Raw genomic sequence first — 20064 nt, forward strand, 5'->3', positions numbered from 1 at the left:
ACAAAGTCAAATATGAAACCCAGAATAGCTGTTTACTGATGTTATTTCAGATTGTTTATTTTCCCAGAGTCGGATAATCTTCTTCATTTCATGTCCTTTATTTGATTCAGTGGTATCTCAATTATTATTGTGCCAAGAAAATAATGGTGGAAAAAATACTGGGGAAATAAAGAAAAGCCAGTTTTAGATCATAAATTTTAAATTTCAAAGTCTTGTGTGCACATGAACCTGGTAAGCTTTTCCATAAATCATATTAAATATGCATTTTAAAGAAAATCTCCATGAGTGTTTTAAAGGAATAAAATAATTGTGAGCCCTGAAACAAGGTGATTAACGAAAAACAGGGAATTTTGTTATTTGTATATATTTGATAAACATGGTAAGAAAATTAATAACTTTATTTTCTTAGAAGCAAAATACATACAATTTTTTTTAATGTCTGTACAGCACTGTAGTTAGAATGTTCCCCAAATATTTCCTTGCAATTTGTGTGCCATACAGTTTTCACCCATGGTACAATGTTTTTTTCTGGCTTGTGGGCTAATGGATCCTTTTTTGTGATTGAATTATCTGTGGCAAGCGGTTCCATGGTGAATATTAGTGATGTTGTGACGATGTTTTTTGGATGTTTCCATTGTTCACTTCATGCTTTGGTTACAAAATAATGTTTTTGTTACCAATTTAAACCTTAAAGTTTATTTCAATTCTAAGAATGTTATAAAAGTGTTAGTTTAACAAGAAAACTTGTATTGAAAAGAAAAATTAAAAATTGAACAGTAATAGCTTAAAGACTTTTGACACAAGTCATTGTTGATTTCACTGTTGTAGGGGAAAGGCGCTAGGGCTGCAGATAAGGGTGTTACCATGGTGATGAAGGAGATACCGAGGGAGGAGTCTGGAGAAGGAAAACCCCTCCTCACTGTGACATCACAGGTGGGCAGCATCATGCCAACATCAGGTTGGCATGTGGTCATTCAGTCATGTGAACTGAATGTATGAGGACAATGTTATGAAACACAGTTTAAGATGGAAGACATCCTTAAATATGATTAATTCAGTTAATAATGTAATATCTAACTAATGTTTGCCGACTGTACCATCATTAACATCCATCCCATTCTGTGTTAATTGCTTTCAAATCATGTTACCAGACGGACCCATTCTTCCAATTGATTTTGAGGGGCATCAGTTTGTTCATAATTTCCTCAAATGCTGAGCTCAGTTTTGACAAATCTAGACAAGTAGCGTTTTGATACGTTACATAGACTAAGGTATAGTCTTAGTCCAACTTCAGTCCACTTACATCAAGAATACAATTTTGAATCCTGTACTGCTTCTGTCTATTTAAAAATATAGTTTTAAAATGGGCTTCACTACAATATCTTACAAGTCGTATCAGTTTTCAACTGTAAAAGTGCATCATATTCACTTATTTAACAAAGGGTAGACCTATGAAATAATATATTGAAGAATCTGATTAAAAGCACAGATCATATTCTTCCCCTCTTATCCAGCCATGTCAAAGCATAATATTTATTTATTCAAGTTTGTAGTCTATTTTCTAATTAGAGAGTTTAGTATTTTTGATTCATTTGCATCTGTGATGACTCATATTTGTGGTGTGTTCTGTCCTTTGTAAATGTGACATGGGTCCTTTTCTTGCCTTTACATTTTTCTTCACATATCATCAGTGTTTTTGCTGGTTGTAACTAAATATGATTCTTAATGCACCAAAAGGTTTCATTTTACATTAGTTTTAACATGAATATTCCCTTGTTGCTAATTGCAAAGCTGTAAATTGCTTATTTCTATATCAAATGGCACATTCAGTCTTCATTATTTCTTCATTCTGCAGTTTAATTGAAATTGATGGAGTTATTTATGCAATTTTACCCTTTCCAATGTGGCAATAATCGCAAAAAATTTGGTGTTGCAAAGCTATGGCCATTCTAGCGAACACCCGTCATAACTTCTGTAGGAATCTGAGATAACAGTTGAAAACTAATCCCAGCCTCATGTTGATGCTTCCTGCAAGATATAGTGTGAATGAATCACACACCTTGACAATGTGATCAGTGTAAAAAGATTCTGCACGTTTGAAGTTGCAGTGAATCTCGTCCTCAGTTAGACCCAGTGTAAGTTTATTTGTGTCTCCCACACAAGTTAAGAGTAGATGTGAGTCTTACCTGTATATGCAGGCCAGGTTTAGTCACTGGATCCTGAAAGACAAAGGTAAAGTATTTTTATTTTATTACAAGTGATCCTTGATATCCCTCTTTTGAAGCAACTTAAAGGTTTTCCATTAAGACAAACTCAAACAGTTAAAGGAAGCGTAGTAACTTAAACAACTTAAAATAACAGACCCAGAATTGGTAAAGCACACACAAATTCTACCCCTCAAGTTCCTGTGCCCATCAGTTGTATAGAACAGTTGTCCTGTGCTCCTTCTCCCTCTGACACACACAGACATAGCCACAGAAGAGAGGCAGGTGATCAGACTAAACCACCCCCAACTGACTGCCGACTGCTGCCTGATTAGATTACTTACAGTGTGGAAACAGGCCCTTCGGCCCAACAAGTCCACACCGCCCCGCCGAAGCGTAACCCACCCATACCCCTACATCTACATCTACCCCTTACCTAACACTATGGGCAATTTAGCATGGCCAATTCACCTGACCTGCACATCTTTGGACTGTGGGAGGAAACCGGAGCACCCGGAGGAAACCCACGCAGACACGGGAAGAACGTGCAAACTCCACACAGTCAGTCGCCTGAGGCGGGAATTGAACCCGGGTCTCTGGCACTGTGAGTCGGCAGTACTAACCACTGTGCCACCATGCCACCCACTATGATCTTGTTCATAGTCACCTTGGCCAGATTTAGAAGTAATTCAAAAAAGTAGACCCACAATTAACACCTTTCCTTTTCAATTTGGCTCTTGCAATGAGGGGCTGGTGGGGGCAGACACCAAGGTGCTAGACAACTTCTTTGGACTAGCAGACTTTTACTGGACATGTCATATGTTGGAGGCAATGCCATGGTGGTAAGTAACTATCCAAAATCCTGGGCTAATATTCTGGGGATACTGATTCAAATCTAACAATGACAACATGTGGAATTTAATTCCTATTAATAATTCTGGAATTGAAAGCTAATTTCGGTGACGGTGACTATGAAACTGTTACTCATCATCAGAAAAACCCATCCAGTTCAATTATTTGCTTTTAGGCAAGAAATCTTACCTGGTCTGGCCTATGTAACACTTGAGACCCATTTTCATGTGGCAAACCTTTTCACTGCCCTCTGAAATGATCCATCCATCATTCATTTATAAGGGCAATTAAAGATGGACAGCAAATGTTGTCCTTGCTGGTGATGCTTATATCCCATAAAAGAATGTGGAAAGAAAGGTGTTGAGCATATGAGGGTAAACCAAATGCACAGCAAATTTCCCTTACTTTTGGCCCCTTTCTAGAATCCATACCTGCAAACTTAATGTCAGCAAAATGGCCTCAGGCCAACTCCTTAATACACTTCCCAGAAATGTACCCATTACCACAAATTTTCATGCCATTTATAGACTTGTAAATTATGAAAATATTAAAAATAAACTGTTCATAGCCGAAAGTTACAGCAGCATTCAATTACAAACATACATATGAACATTTTGAATTAGGAGCAGGAAGAGACCATTCAGCAACTTGAACTCCCTCTACCATCAGATTGTTTCTGGTCTGATTACTCCACATTCCTGCCTGCACCTTTATAACTTGCCATTCTTTTGCTTATCAAGGATCTACCTACCTCTGCCTGAATAATCTTCAAGGACTCTGCTTCTACCATCTTTTGAGAAAGAGAGTTTCAATGACTATTTGTGGGGGAAAAAAAACTTAGCTCTGCCTTAAAATGATAACCCCTTGTTTGAAACCATGGCTCCTAGTTCAAGAATCGCTCTCATGACAACAAACCCTTTTCGCATGAACTCTGCGAAGACCCTAAGATCTTTCATGTTTCAGTTGCATCATTTATTGCATTCTAAATTCTAACAGAAAAAGGCCAGCCTGTCTAACCTTTCCTGCTAAACAACTTGGTCATTCCAGATACTGATCTGGTAAACCTTCTCTGAACTGCTTCTAATGTATATGCATCCCTCCATAAGGAAGATTATTGCTGTATAGAGCATTCCACATGTGGCCTCATTAATGTCCTGTATACCTAAAATATATATTTTAGTATTCAATTCTCCTTATAATAAATTAACACATTGTATTTAACTTCCTTTATTATTTGTTGCTCCTGCCTACTAACCTTTTGTGATTCCTACACTCTGACACTCAGACCCCTCTGCAATCTCTCACCAATTAGAGGATATGCCTCTTTGTTATTCTTCCCACCAAAGTGGACAAATTTACATTTTTCGACATTATACTTCATTGATATTTTCAGCTTCAATAAATTTCATTGACTTGAGATTCTCTATTATATTTTTAGTTATGAATGATAAGTATTAAATTTAGTGGGTATGAGGGCAGATCACAGATTGAGAATTCTGCAGTTGATTCTCAAACCTGTCCACCATCTGCAAAATACAAGACAACAATGTGATGGAATACTCTCCACTTGCCTAGAAGAGTGTAACTCCAAGAACACACTATATCATTTGGGTCAAAGTAGCCTGCTTGATTGGCACCCCAGCTACACCTTAAATATTGGTTCACTCTCATCAGGCCTCAGTGGCAGTAGTGTGTACCATCTGCAAAATACAGTGCAGAAATTCAAGGTTCCACTGCCCAAGCCTGTAACCTCTACCACCTAGGAGAAAATGGGCAACAGACAGATGAGAACATCACCAGCTTCAAGTTCCTGTTCAAGTCACACACCATCCTGCCTGGGAAGTATATCACCATTTCTTCACTATTGTTGGGTCAAAATCTTGGAACCTTCCTTTCTGATAGTATTGTGGCTGTGCATGGATCATACACACTGCACTAGGTGGGTACAAATGGCTCACTACCAACTTCTTCAAGAAAAGCAGAGATGGCAACAATGCCAGCCTTGCCAGCAGCAATCACATTACATAAATGAAATGCATAGTAATTGATTGGATTTGGATTCTGCTCCCATCTCGTGATGTAATCTGCCAAAAATATATAGCAATGTGCAATGTTGATCGAGCAGGGCTTCAGAAGAACAGGAGGAAATTGGATAAGTCAATGAAAACCAATATGGACAATGTATTTAGCAGCTAGCTACCCAAGGAAATTGGATACAATGAATCTGCTAAAGCAATAGGGCAGATAACCGAGCTAGTAGACTGCTTGAAACTTGTGCATTTTAGCCAGGGCTTCAAGAAGAGCCAATACATACTACCCTGCAGAATGTCTAATATCTCAGATATTTGGATATCAAGGCCCCTAAAAGTAGGCATAATGTGTGATCTAATAGAGATTATGGTATCAGTGTGTGTGGTTGGTATTGAGTGCCCATACAATACAAATGTATCAGGAGCTCCAGACCTTTTGATGCTACAGAAATCCCTACTGCTAAAGTATCAAAGACAAGACGGTCCTGCATATTTCTATTATTATCTTTGATAGATTCAGCATCTTACACAATCATTTGTTTAATCTTTGCTTAGGGCCTAGAGATCTGAGTTGCTTCCCTGACCAAGACTACTGAATGTAGCACCCCCCAGCTTCTGCTCCACCCCAAGACGCACACACATTCAGCTGGGTCCAGCAAAGTCTTTCCAGAAAAAAATAGCTCAATATCTCATTGGTGTCACTTCAGTCTCATTCCTTCAGTGCAAATGGCCTTAAGACACAGATGAAGCAGGTCATTCAGATCAAGCTACTGGTCCAGTCCATTTATGCCAGTGCTTTTTGAGAAATATTCTACGATGAATCTGAAATTAAGGCAAATATCATGAAGACTCACCAATGGATTCAGTCCCATAGAGTCTTATTTAGACTACCTGGAAATTTAACATATTGGATTCCCAAAATAATCATCTGATTCTTTTGATAGATAAATCAAGTAGGTTTACAAGTCACAAAATCAGATCAATCATAATGTTAAAAAAGGAAAACCATCTACCTAATACTTCATTTTCCTTTTTCTAATTTGATTGGATGGAAGTTATTCTAATACCCAGAATTAAATACTTCAGACTAGCTTTTTTTTAAAAGAGTTCAAGAAGTTTGCTCGAGTTCAAAAATATAGGTTCATGAAATTCTTTCTATCGCAATAATTTTAAAAGTGCGTTCTCCTATGGAACCGACACCTTGTGTTTTTGTTTTGAGTCATCCAAAGAATTTTGGATAGAAATTGGACCCCACTGCACAGCCTTTTTGGGTGCAGAAGAAAGGCAAAGTATTTAGATTTTGCGGGTCTTTCTCCTGAGCTCCAAGTGTGTTCAGAATGCATTTGATGCCACCACTAAAATCTAAAGCAGTCATCAGAATGTGTAGCATCTGGAGCATTTTCCAGGATCTCATCTTCGAAATTTGTCAACACTGAGAGCAACCATTATTCCTATTGCAGTCCAACCATCAAACTTTATCGGTGGTTTCTGGAGGCCCTCACCTAAAATTTCAAGCCCATTTTACCATGATATTTACCCCCATAGTATTAATGGCCCAAATTGAATCTCAGAGTTCAGTATCTGTGTCTGGAGACTTGAAAGGTATCTGCTTAGTTTTGGTCATGTCTTGTGTGCTTCTGGCTCCTGATGTGCACTACTCATTCATCACCCAAATTTAGACAAAATTTTAGGCCAATATTTTCCAATAGTGCAAATGATTCACAAAAATTAATTGATTACATTTGACCTGTAAGTAAATCATGCAAAGTTTTAAATATTAGACAGTTTATTTAACCAATTTTGAGACATTTTCTAATTCTATGATATTCAAAATGCACACTATTATTTATTACTTTTATTTATAATTTAAAATTTGGATAGTTGAGAAATATCATGCTTGAGGGTTAATTAATTCATTCAGCTCCGATATGAGTGAGGATCCAATCCAGTCAGATGGTTTGTAAACACCATACTTAAATGAATAATACATTTTCAGTCCATTTCAGAGTGAATTTGAGTTAGCAATTCATACACTAGCCAGCATTTGAAGAAGTTGAATTGGTTTACTTAATGTTGAAGCAACAAAAAGCTACTAAGGGAAACTAAATGATTTAAAAAGTACTGATTCAGTCTAGCTAAGGCACATGCCTGGTTTAAAGTACATGGGGGAGGCTTTTTTAACTGTAACTAAATCTCTTTTTATTTTAAGATGGAGGGCAGAATCATATATGGGTCTGAATGATATGGGTTATGGGAGATCTCCGGTAGAGTCACGCAAGAAGTCTGGCAATGCCTATCTCAGCATCAGGAGCAACTCACTGCAACTCCTATGCATTTGCTAAGCAGTGAGGCACGTTTCTCACTAGGCAGAGTGGATCGCCAGTTAAGGAGAATTATAGATTGTTAAATGCCTTATTAAATGCATAACTCAACCATTAGTATTAAGCTTCTAATCTTACTGAACACTCAGAACAAACTGGATATCAAGAATTCTCAACAAGGGCAGGCTTCATACAATTAATGGTAAAGCCCTGTGTAATGTTGTGCAACAGAGATACCTAAGGGTTCAGGTACATAATTCTTTGAAATTTGTATCACATGTAGGCAGGGGTTTAAAAGGTGTTTAGCATGCTGCTTTCATTGCTCAGACCTTTGAGATGTCATGTTAAGGTTGTACAGGACGCTGATGAGGCATCTTCTGGGGTACTGTGTCCAGTTCTGCTCACCCTGTTATAGAAAGGATATTATTTAAATTGGAGAAGGTTCAGAAAAGATTTACCAGGATGTTACCAGGAATGGAAGGTTTGTGTTGTAAAGATTGGGGCATTTTTTCCTTGGAACATAGGAAGTTGAGGGCTGACCTTAGAGGTTTATAAGATCCTGAGGGCATAGATAAGGTGAAGAGTAAAGGTCTTTTCCCAAAGGTGGAAAACTAGGGGACATATTTTTCAGGTGAGAGGAGAGAGATTTTAAAAGGAATTTGAAGGGCAACATTTTTAGACAGAGAATGGTTAGTGTATGGAATGAACTGCCAGAGGGAAGAAGGTGGATGCAAGTACAGTTACAACATTTAAAATACATTTGGAAAGTACATGAATAGGAAAGGTTTGGGGGGATATGGGCCAAATGCAGGTAGGTGGGAATAGCTTGGTTTGGGAACATGGTCAGCGAAAACTAGTTGCATGGAATGGTCTGTATGATTCTATGACATGGAAATCAGAGTGAGTGCCTGGTAACTTCAGTTTGCTGTTGACTGCAACAAGTCGCCATATTGTTCCACACCAAAGAGCATCTTAAGGCACAACCCCCAACTCAGAACCCCAGCCATATATCCCCCTTATCACAATCATCTGCGTCTGAATGTTTGCCACCCCCTGCATCATCACTCACCTCAGAATCCTCATCGCATCTCTATGGCCCTCTCTTGGGATACATTGGAAGCAAAGACCTGCATTTCAGGATGCACTGGCAACTAGTGTTAAAGGGCTGCTGCAAGAACACTCTGCAAACAGGGACAGGCACCTAGTTCATAGATTGGACCAGGCTGCATCTCAGGGCTGCGCACTCACTATCAGGGTGTTCAATCATGTGGTGCCGACCTGCATTCTCAGCGTCGATACTTTGCCTTGCCTTACCGTGCCTATAATTGCAGTCATGCAAGCGGGCAGCTCGCTTTTCTGCTCAGCAGTCTTCATCAACGGGGTATGCATCTTGCTGTATGGCAGTCTGATACATCACCTCACACCTGCACCATGAGCCAGCAGCTTACACAGCAAGCATGCGATATTTGCAGCAAGCAAGCGACCATGTCTTAAACTCTTAGGACAATATTCCTTTGAAGTGCATCAAGGCATCTGTCAGTCAGTGAGATCCTGGCTCAGTAAGTTAAAGGCAGCCTCCAGTACCAGTCCAGGGTTGGCCATAGTTAGGTATCTAGTCAAAGTGTTCTTTGCCGAGGGTTGGGGGAGTGAGTCGCGGTTAGATCTGTGGCTCTGTAGCACACAGTCCGGGGGGGGAGTAATTGCACAACTAGCATAAGTCAGGGTCTGGTACTCTGGTCAGGGGCTGTGTGCTAGATCACTCAAGGGAGTTGGCCATGGTCAGCTCATCAAGTCTATCCAGAGAAATTTTATGGAAAGGGGTTTAGGCATGGAATGCCAAGGGGCCACTGCTGCAGGAATTGGGCACAGGAATCTATTCATTAGGTCTAGATGCAACAGGCTGGGAGAATGGGAAGATGACTGTGGTGAAGGGAAGTGGGGAGGAAAACTGTAAAACATGAATGGGATGGATGTCATGCAGGAGGGCTTTTTATACAGCCAGGTTCATTTTGGCTTCAAGGAGGGAAGGCCCACCATTATGACACCCTTTAGAGGGCAAGGACATTACACACAAACCCATGCATGATACAGGATGCCGACCTGTGGACTCCCTAATCTCTCATGATCCTGTGGCTTTGGCCCTTAGTGGTGCTGCTCACATCCCTGCCCCAGTTATTTCTGATTACTTCATTCACACAGAAACTAGGGAAAGAATAGTGCTGTTGAAGGGACAATGGTGCCAGCATGCCCTACTTGTTCACCTTGCTTCCACATGCTGCGGCAGGCTGTCAACATGGACATCAATCCTTGGTACATCCTGTGTACCACAGTTACATTTGGGGCAACAGAAAGAGTCCAACAAAAACGTGTAAATTTATACAAGCATGATACTTTGTATACAATTCAATGTCAACATATGCAACCAAAGTGCCCTCAATAGTTTTTATTTCTCTCCCTCCCACTTCATCTTGTTCCAGGTACCACAACTGGGGTGCAGGCAGCTTGTTCAGCAGTGGAGCCTGTCAGCCCTCGTGTTTTAATTGGACAGTCCATGGGCCATTTGTGCCTGAATGGCCCTGACATTCTAAGGGTATCTTAGAAGCTAATGGCCTTCCCTTGTCTTGAACATCCAAGGGTCAAAATGGGTGCAAGCAAGATGGAGATGGAGGGTCTGTCCATTTGTGGAGTGTCCTGAGAGGAGACTTCTGAGAGGGCTGTGTGTGATTTCTTCTCCAGCTGGCATTGCTCTGTCTCCTTGAGAGGGAGGAGAACCTTGAGTGTATGTCAGATTCCCCCACCCCCACTGGCATTCCACCTTCAGTCCTGAGGACCCAGATTTGGGGTGATACAGTACAGGTGTTGGCACCTATCCAAACCTTGAGATGCTAGATCTAGCTCCCCATTGGCAGCTGCCAACCTGTCCATAAAGGCAGCCAGACAGTCGCATGCTTGAGGCACAGCTGGATCCCCACAGCACCCTCCGGGCGATCAAGGTCAATGTGTCCCACATCTGTGCTGCTCCTGTTCCTCCCTGTGCATGTGGATAAACTCCAGGATTGCTGACATCACAGGGTTTTCTCATGTCTGGGGATGGGTAGGGGCCTGGTCTTAGGCTGTTAACTGACAGCGAGTGGTCTGGCAGCTCCTAAGCTTTCTCAACATGCTGTTAGTATCTGACCTGGTTAGGGCTGCAGGAGTAAGCCTTCTTAATGCTTCCTCTGAGATCTTGGTTCTCAGAGGTCCAGATAGTAGCTTCTGATAGAGCCACCAACCTAAGTCATCAATATCCCACTGACACATGCAAGACAAAGGAGAAAGGAGGCATCATGGGAGGTTAGAATGGGTGAAAATGAGTGAAGGAAGGTGTTGAAGGTGATAGTAAAGTGACAGAGTATGAAACTTGGTGGGAGGTGATGCATTAACAGGGAGAGACTGAGTGTGAGCTGGCTGAGAGAGAAGAGTGGCACTTACCCTGGCAGAGTGGAGATGGTCATTGACATTCTTCCAGCACTGCTAGCCAATCATCCGCACTGTAGAGATGGCAGTGTTTTGGATGGCAACCGCAGACCAAGCTGCCAGGGTCTGGTGATGTGATCTGTTATTCTGATGTCCTTCCTCTGGATCAGGACTCCACTATGACCTCATAATGCCATCTTCCTCTTCTCTGACACCTTCACACTGTGCACATCACTGTGGAGTGCATCTTCAGAATGCAAGTGCTTCACCAGGTGTACAGTGACCTTTTAAAGATGGTGCAGGCACCAGAGTCATGCTGGTGTTTCAGCAGATATGTGCTGAAAGATGGGTTATTCTGTGAATGGAGCATGGTAACATAGGGCTAGACTTGGATGAGAGGGATGACATGGGGCAGGGTAGATAGTTAAGAAGTTGAGATAAGATACGGCTAGTAATTTTGCTACAAACCACAGCAAAAACTCTCCAAAACTCTTGATGGCACTCTCATATAGCACTCCTCACTTAAAAGGTAGAATTCAGCTTAGAGTCTGTTTGATGTTGACAGTAGCTATTCAACAAAGGTGATGTGGGAGGGGTATAATTATTGAGCTAAGTCTGCATTACGTGTAAACAAACCTAACTTGAAAATGCTGCCATTGTAAAAGATACTAACAGATCTTTCATTATTTTGTTTCTGTATTTTGTATATGAAGATGTGTTGTTTTATGTGCACAAATAAGTCAACTTCTATTAGGTATAAAAATTTTTAGACTACCGATTTATAGTAACTTGAAGATTGAATTCTGCAGCCATTATCCCAAAAAGAAATGAACATTAGTGCCTTTTATTTTTCCATTTCTTCACCTTTTTTGCATAGCATTATCTTTTATTTGAGTCACTTTAACTCTGCAGTAATCAACAGGATGGTATGTCAGATATACTAGTTGAAGTTATTGGTATTTAGCAAAACTGAGGGAAACAATGAATTTGGCGTTCTGTGGGACTTAATACCAATTTGAACATTGCCCTGGATTTTGTAGCATTGGGGTGTGCTAGGATTTGGTGAACTTGAAGTGTCATATCTGACACCACTGTGGAGAACTGGGGGTAGAATGTAGGTTTAGCTCATTTGCAGACTCCAATAGCCTATCATTTAGGAATTGAAGATTTTGATCTGGCAGAATTTATTTCAATGCTTCTCAAAGATGGTTAAAACATTAGGCAGAACTTTTCATTCCATTCAGTGGCATGGGTAATCAGAGAAATGTAGGAAAATGAGAACACAATTTCAGACTTCCCTCTTTAAAGTTTCTACTAATTTCTGTGCATTTGTCTGTCCTTAAAAAGCCCATAACCTTCATTTGTTTGTAGCACTCTTATTCCATGACAATCTAAATGTTGCCAGTTCCCAACATAAAATTCAGAGTGGTTGGCTGGTAGCAGCTACCTGCCACTTACTTCTCTGGACTGTTACCCAATTCTATCTTCATCACTAAGTTAAAAATCACACAACACCAGGTTATAGTCCAACAGGTTTAATTGGAACCTGTTGGACTATAACCTGGTGTTGTGTGATTTTTAACTTTGTACAACCCAGTCCAACACCGGCATCTCCAAATTATATCTTCATCACAGTATCCTTGCTTCCTCCTTCGTTACTGTTCTCCTCCAACCTTCGCCCAAGTCAATAAGTGTGGCACTGGAACATCTTTTGACTCTGATCTCCATCTGTAGTCCTCATTTTCTCCTTACTTGCCAGCTGACTTGGACAAAGAAGGTTCACCTTCTTCCTGCCTTACCATGCATTGCGTTTCACCTGGAATACTGCACTGACCTATGTTATTATCTCAGTCCAGGCTTGCTGAGTCAGGTGGCATGGCTTCCTTTGCCAGTCAGTAGAAGAAAGTATGTCCTCCTGACCACCATCTAGGTTCATTTCGTCAGGGTTTCATTATTGGTTTCTGGACATGGGCACGTTTTCTCAGAATGTATCTCTTTATCGTTTTGGCTTTATCTTTCTCACTGAGTAGAATATTTATTATATATTAATAAGATACATCTCGTAGCAATTAAAGCTAGTACTTTTGAGAAACTTTCAAAGGGCACTTAAGGTTTCGTGGTAGTGTCCTTACCTCCAAATCAGGAGGCCTGGGTTCATGTCTTACCTGCTTCAGAGGATGTAATAAAATAATTTTTTTAATGTGTTAACAACATTTAAATTCGCATAGGAACAGTGTTTTGCTATGTGTCTTTCTGTTAAAGACACAAAAATGGCAGATGCCGGAATCCAAAGTAGACAAGCAGGAGGCGGGAAGAACACAGCAAGCCAGGCAGTATCAAGATGTGGAGAAGTCGGTGTTTCAGTTATACCTGAAACAATGACTTCTCCACCTCCTGATGCTGCCTGGCTTGCTGTGTTCTTCCCACCTCTTACACGTGCCTTTCTGTATCAGTCTATCTTTGTCTCTCAGCTGACACATTTCCTAAAGTAAAATACATACATTTAAAAGTGAAAATCTTACTCAAATCTTTTCAGTTGATATCCATATCTTTTACAAAATACGCATGCTTAAACATTTTAGTATACAGACAGAGGTGACTTTTTCAACAAGAAGAATAAATATTGGAAATTTCATTTCCAACCTAAACACAACAGTAACAGATCAGTACTTTCTATCTTATTTAAAGTTGATCTGTATATTTGTCCATACATATAAATGCATATTTTTTTAATTCAAAAGACAAATTTCAAAAACTTTATGTTCAGCAGTTTTATAAATAAATTACTTAATTTTGCAAAATTATTTTAGAAACAATCAAATAATACATGTTGAAGTATGGATCCTGGGAAATTATTTGTACTCGACAAGATTCGTCTGCAGTTCACTTCTGGTTGGGAAGGTTTATGACCATCCTACTCCATCACCAATTAAAGATATTAAATTTCCAGTTGATGACCACTTAAGGGTCTAATCCTCCACTGTTGCTCTGTGTGGAGTTTGCACATTCTCCCAGTGTCTGTGTGGGTTTCCTCAGGGTGCTCTGGTTTCCTTCCACAGTCCAAAGGTGTGTAGGTTAGGTGAATTGACCATGCTAAATTGCTTATATTGTTCAGGGATGTATTGGTTAGGTGCATTAGTCAGGGGTAAATGTAGAATAACAGGGTGGGGGGAATGGGTCTGGTGGGTTACTCTTAGGAAGATCAGTGTGGACTTGTTGGGCTGAAGGGCCTGTTTCCACACTGTCGGGATTCTATTCCATAATAATTCAGCTGCAAGCAGATCTGGCACCATGTGGTGTGTAATATAGCTGAAACTGTGCACCCAGCTTGTCAAATTGCATGAAATGTGGGTGCTTTAAAAATAATTTGATTAAACAACATTGCTGAAGATTACTTCACTTAGCAAACATTTTGCTTTCCTCTTACTCAAGCTACTTACCTTTTCTTCACGAGGTTGATAATTTTTTTATTAGCATAGTGCCAGGTATGGTTATTTCCATTTTCCTTACAGAAGGCAGGGAAAATGCTAGTGATTGAAAATGTTGTGGAAACCAGAGTTCCAAAGTCCTCTTAACATGGTTAGTTGGTACCATTCTTGACTCGGACTCACAAGGATCTGGGCACAATTCCCATATCAGGGCTTAAGCACAAACATTAAGACTGACTTTGTAAAATAGCACCACAACGTCAGATATGCCATCTTTTGGATGAGAAATTAAACTGGCTTGGAAGATGGAAAAGATACAATGACACTATTTCAAGAAGAGCAGGTAAGCTATTCCCAGTGTCAACTCCAATATTTACCCCTCAACCAAATTCAGAAAAGCAGATTATCTGGTCATTATCACATTGTGACTTATAAATATTAATTGCTATGTTTCATTTTAGTACAACAATGGTTACACTTCAGAGGTACTTGATTGGCTTTTGAGGTGTGCAGTGGCCAGAAAAAGCATTCTATAAATGCAGTCTTTATTTTTATGGCAAATTATGTCATGTTTCACATTGCTCACAATCTGTGTACCAAACTATTTCTAGAAGAAACCTATCTTAAATTCCCACGAAAGAATCAATACTATGTTTCCATCATCTCTTTACAAAAGCCTGATCACAGTGAAACCAAGTGTATGCGCCCAAGTTTTGAAACTATCTCTGATCGAACTCTTATCTCTAGTCTTTATTATAGTTTCTGGAATCCTTAGAGCAGAAACCACATCTTGTAAACTTTTTTTTATATAGGACAATGTTCAATTTAGGTAATTGGACAAAATAACACATTTCCTTCATCAAGTCAGTCATACAATTGCTTTCTCCTGCAACTTGCACTGACCTGTTTATGCTGTGACAAGTGGAATTGTGCACCACATAATGTATCAAACTAAATGTATAGTGAGTTAGTAGTCTGTAACATTTAACTAATTTGATCAGTTTCTCAACATAGACTTAAATAAATCTGCTCCTTTTTTATATTTCTTTACCTTCCATTCTATTACATCATGGTCCACTTTTATATAACAATTAGGCTGTGTGGTGTTATGTTTCTCTTTCATAACTGAACATTTGGAGAGTTAAGCTGTTATTGTTTGTGCTGTCCCTTCAGGCTTCTCATTTGCATCATCATTTTTAATAGCACAGTGCATCATCTATTCACTCTTCAATTGGATGCATTTCAAGAAGTGATTAAAAAACATTGCAAGAGCTTATTTTTTTGCCAGATGTTCATCCGATGCAAATTCTTTCTGTGGATATTTTGAAGAAAAATTAATAATTTTACATAAGTTGAAACTAGAATTGCTGAGACAGTTTTTGTGGAAAGAAAAATGCAAACTCTACACATCTAACTGATTTTTTTTCAATATATATCAATGAAGTATGACAGGTGCAAGTCAGTCTTTATGAAAAGAATGCCAGTTCCCTTTGATAAGTGTCAGCTTAATTATAATATAAAGTTTTAATCATGGCTAATTTGAGCTGTGAAGATTTGCCATCTGCATTTGTTTATTTTAGTAACTATTTTTAGAACTTGCATTATCTATCTTGAGGACATTTTATTCAAAACTATATTCACCCTGTTTATAATAGCCTTTAGTAAAATTTCATCAATTGATGTTCTGTTACCAATCTGCTTAAGTTAACCAACTTAACTCGAAGATTACATTTATTTGCAGTCTATTTGCATCAAGTTATGGCCCAGTGGCAAATGACCACTGAACCCCAGAGTTGTAACTAAAGGAAATTTCATTTAGTGGTAATCTGGGCTTCTTAATGGAGCATATTATCAAGAGTGTTGCATAACAGTGTATGTGAGTATCAGTGTAATAGAAATAACCTCCCAGACTGTATATGGATGTAGGTGGAATGGAGAAAAATCATAAAAGTAAATATTAAAATGTTGTATAATTAGAATTGCCAATTGTGGGTGGACCAAGTCATTGAAAGTTTTTGACATGACCTGCAGCTCCCAGCACTGCAACCCCAAAACCCCCTTCCCACTTCTCCCTTGCCCAACACAACCATGATTGTTAAATGATTGACAATCAAGACTCATCCAGTCAGGGGATTTCTTTCCCATTTTTGATATTTTAATAAATGAGAGTGTTCAAATGAAATGAACAAGACCCATTTTAGTAGCCATTTTAGTGGTGCTGGAAAAGCACAGCAGGCCAGGCAGCATGTGAGAAGCAGGAGAATCGACATTTTGGGCATAAGCCCTTCATTAGAAAGCCCTTCATCAGGAACGGAACAAGACCCATTTTAGTAGCCCAGTGACTTTTCGCCTGTGTTGCTCACAGCATTGTCCTGGAGCTTTAAGTATTAACACCCTGTAGATCCTAGAACAACTTTGGAGCATTGTCAACACTACTTATATCATATATGTGCATTTATTAAGCAAATACAGGTGTGCTGCTCCTAATTCCTGATTTTCATTGGTTTATTTCAAAATTGAAATCAAAATGATATTGTACGTGCAATTCCACTCTATATTTAGAGCATAAGCTGTACCTACTGTCTTTAAAGTCCTGAGTGTGGAAAGTTAACAATGTAGGGAATAGAAATGTAAAACATTAACTTGTCTTCTAACAATCTACAAAGTATTGTGATGCTTTGTATATGTTGGTATAGTGCACACATTCACCTTCTATCCCTATTAAGCAGTAAAGAGGTTTGACATCTTAGAAGGCTCCTCAGATGAAGCCATATGTGTAGAATGTAAAACCATTGCTGAGAGAGTGCTATAGGCCCCCTAACAATCTGAAAGAAATAGAAGAGATTTTACGTAGGCAAATTTCAAAGAAGTGCAAAGGTAATAGGGTGATGATAGTAGGGGATTTCAACTTCCCCACCATTAACTGGAGTACTCATAACATGAAAGGTTCAGAGGGAACAGAATTCTTCAAATGCATCCAAAAGTGCTTTTAAAGTTGGTATGTCGAATGACCTATAAGAGAAGGAATAATTATGGGCTTAGGTGAACATTTTGCAGACACCGATTAAAAGTTTCAAGCTTGTTATGGAAAAGAAGAAGAATGGGCATGAAATCAGTGTATTAAATTGGGGGAAGACCGATTTTAATAATATCAGGTATGATTTGGCTCAGAACAGATATGTCAGACTAGAGGACTGCATTCAAGAAGGAAATACAGGGCCATTATGTCCCAGCACAGATAAAGGCTGGGACCAACAAATCCAGTGAAGCCTAAATATCGAAGTTTGTGCAAGTTTGATAAAGAGAAGATGGTAGGCTTGTAGCAAATTCTGACGGTTCAAAACAACAGATACCCTAGGGGAGTATGTGCAAGGTGGGAACATAAAAAGGAAATTAGGAGAGCAAAAATGGGGCATGAAAGGATAATGATAGATGAAATAAAGGAAAATCCTCCATTATTTTACATGTACATTAAGGGTCAAAGAATGTCTTGGGAAAGAGTAGAGCCTATTATGGACCACAGTGGTAATTTGCATGTGGAGCCAGAGAATGTAGGTAGGATTCTAAATGAATACTTTGTGTCAATGTTCCCTAGTAAGATGGATGTTATGGTATGCAAATCAAGGAGAAGGACTGTAGTATAATTAAAGAAATGAGCATTGACAGAGCGTAGTCTGGCAGGCTTAAGAATAGCTAAATAACCAGGGCTGTTGAGTGAAGCAAGAAAGGAAATAATTGGGGTGATGGCAATAATTTCAATTCCTTTTTGGTCACAGGAGAGTTCCTGAGAACTGGAAGGCAGCCAATGTCATAGCAATATTCAGGAATGGAGCGAGGAATAAATCAGGAAATTATAGGCCAGTCAGTCAAGCTTCAGTGGTGAGAAAACTATTGCAAATATTTCTGAGGGATTGAATTAATCTGCATTTGGCAAGCCCAAGATTCATCAACAACAGTCAGCATGGTTTTGTTATGGGGAGGTCATGTCTAACCAACTAGTTGAAGTTTTTGACAAAGTGACCAGGTGTGGAGATGAGGGAACACACATTCAAAGTCGTCTACTTGAATTTCACCACAGCTTTTGATAAGGTCCCAGATGCAAGTCTGAAAGCAAAGGTAAGAGCCCATGGAATCCAGGGAAATCTGGCTAATTGGATCCAGGAAGATCTGGCTAATTGGATCCATAATTGTCTGAGTGGCAGGAGCAGAGTAGATGGTCAAGGAGTGTTCTTATGACTGGAAGCCTGTCTCCAATGAGGTTCCCTGAGGGGGTCAGTGTTGGGGCCCTTACTGTCTGTGGTATATATAAACAAGCATAGGAGGTTTGATCACAAAGTTCATGGATAATACAGAAATCGATGGGGTCGCAAGTAGTGAGGAGGATAATCTTAGATTACAGGAGAATATAGACAGGTAAATCGAATTCAATCTGGATAACTGTAAGGTGATGCACTTGGGCAGGACATGCAAGGCAAGAGAATACATCATGAATGTTAGGACCCTGGGCACCGCCAAAGATCAGAGGAAACTTAGTGTGTAAATCCCTGAAGGTAGCGAGACTGATAGACAAAGTGGTTAGGGCAGCATACGGGATATTTGCTTTTATTAAGCAAGGCATTGAATTTAAGAACAGGGAGAGATTATGCTGCAGCCATATAAATCACAGTTGGATTCTGGAAGTTCTGAAAATGTGCAGTTCTGGAATCCACACTATAGGAGGGATATGATTGCACTGGAGAAGGTGCCTTGGAGGATTACCAGGATGTTGCTTTCTAGGTAACATCTTCTGGAAAAGTGGTGATGGAGTAGGATTTCTGAGCCTGGGCATGTCCACTCCATTTACTTTGTTTTTTCTTTTTTTTTCTCTTTCTTCTTTTGTTTTTTTTTAGTTTTACTTACCTCTTCTTGAAGAGCTCAGTAGCTCACAGTATAGACTCGTGGTGTCAGAGATGGTATGGGTGCATTGACAAGGCAGTCCTAGCACTGACTCTGGGCTGTTGCTGCGGAGGGGTGTTTGGATTCCTGGCGGCATCTGCATCCAGCGCAGATTCACGGAGGCAGTGGACATGAGTCTGCACCCCGTAAGAGACCCTACAGCACCGGCAGCTGCTGTAGTGGCAAGGTGGGCCCAAAATGAACTTGTGGTAGTGACTGAGTCGAATTTGGGTTGGTGTGGTACCCGGTGGCATCAGTGGCATCTGCACTGGCAAGGTCCATCGAGGGCGTTGTTGAGTGGGGGAAGAGTAGTGACTTTCGCGGAGTAGTGACTTTCGCGAAGGGACTCGCTCCAAGCCATCAGGCCTATGGCGGAGCATTTAACAAGAAGGACTGTAAGGTTCAGCATTTTTTCTTTATTTCTTTATTTCTTTATTTCTCTGCCTTTATATTCTATGTTTTGGTTTATTTTTCTGTGCTTTAAGATGGCGCTAGGGACTGGTTACACTATATATAACATTTTTCACTGTATTTTGTAACAAAATAAATGGAACAATAAATAAATTAAAACAAACTTGGTTGGAGAATTTTAATTGTAAGGAGAGACTGAACAGACTGAGATGTTTTCTTCAGAACAGAGGAGACTGAGGGACATAATTTGAAATGTACAAAATTATGAGGAGCATAGGTAGGGTAGGCAGAAAGGAACTTTGCCTCTTGGTGGAGGAATCAGTGATCAGGTGGCACAGATTTAAGATAGGAGCTGAAGGTTTAGACGGGATGTGAGAAAATACATTTTCACCAGGGAAGTGGTGGGAATCTGGAACTCAGTGCCTGT

At 39.8% G+C, this 20064-nt stretch overlaps 1 protein-coding gene across 2 annotated transcripts in view; it reads left to right on the forward strand.

Moving 5' to 3' along the window:
* Positions 1-20064, forward strand: part of pex5la (peroxisomal biogenesis factor 5-like a) — a 163665-nt gene that overhangs the window by 65619 nt on the left and 77982 nt on the right. Inside the window, exon 2 of one of the 2 annotated variants that reach the window (XM_072572565.1) lies at positions 829-933. The exons of the other annotated variant lie outside the window; for it this stretch is intronic. Coding sequence (XP_072428666.1) covers positions 829-933 — 105 coding nt within the window. The remainder of the gene's footprint in view (positions 1-828; positions 934-20064) is intronic. 2 annotated transcript variants of the gene reach the window in all.

The sequence above is a fragment of the Chiloscyllium punctatum genome, chromosome 6, assembly GCF_047496795.1.
Source record: "Chiloscyllium punctatum isolate Juve2018m chromosome 6, sChiPun1.3, whole genome shotgun sequence".
Taxonomy (NCBI): domain Eukaryota; kingdom Metazoa; phylum Chordata; class Chondrichthyes; order Orectolobiformes; family Hemiscylliidae; genus Chiloscyllium; species Chiloscyllium punctatum.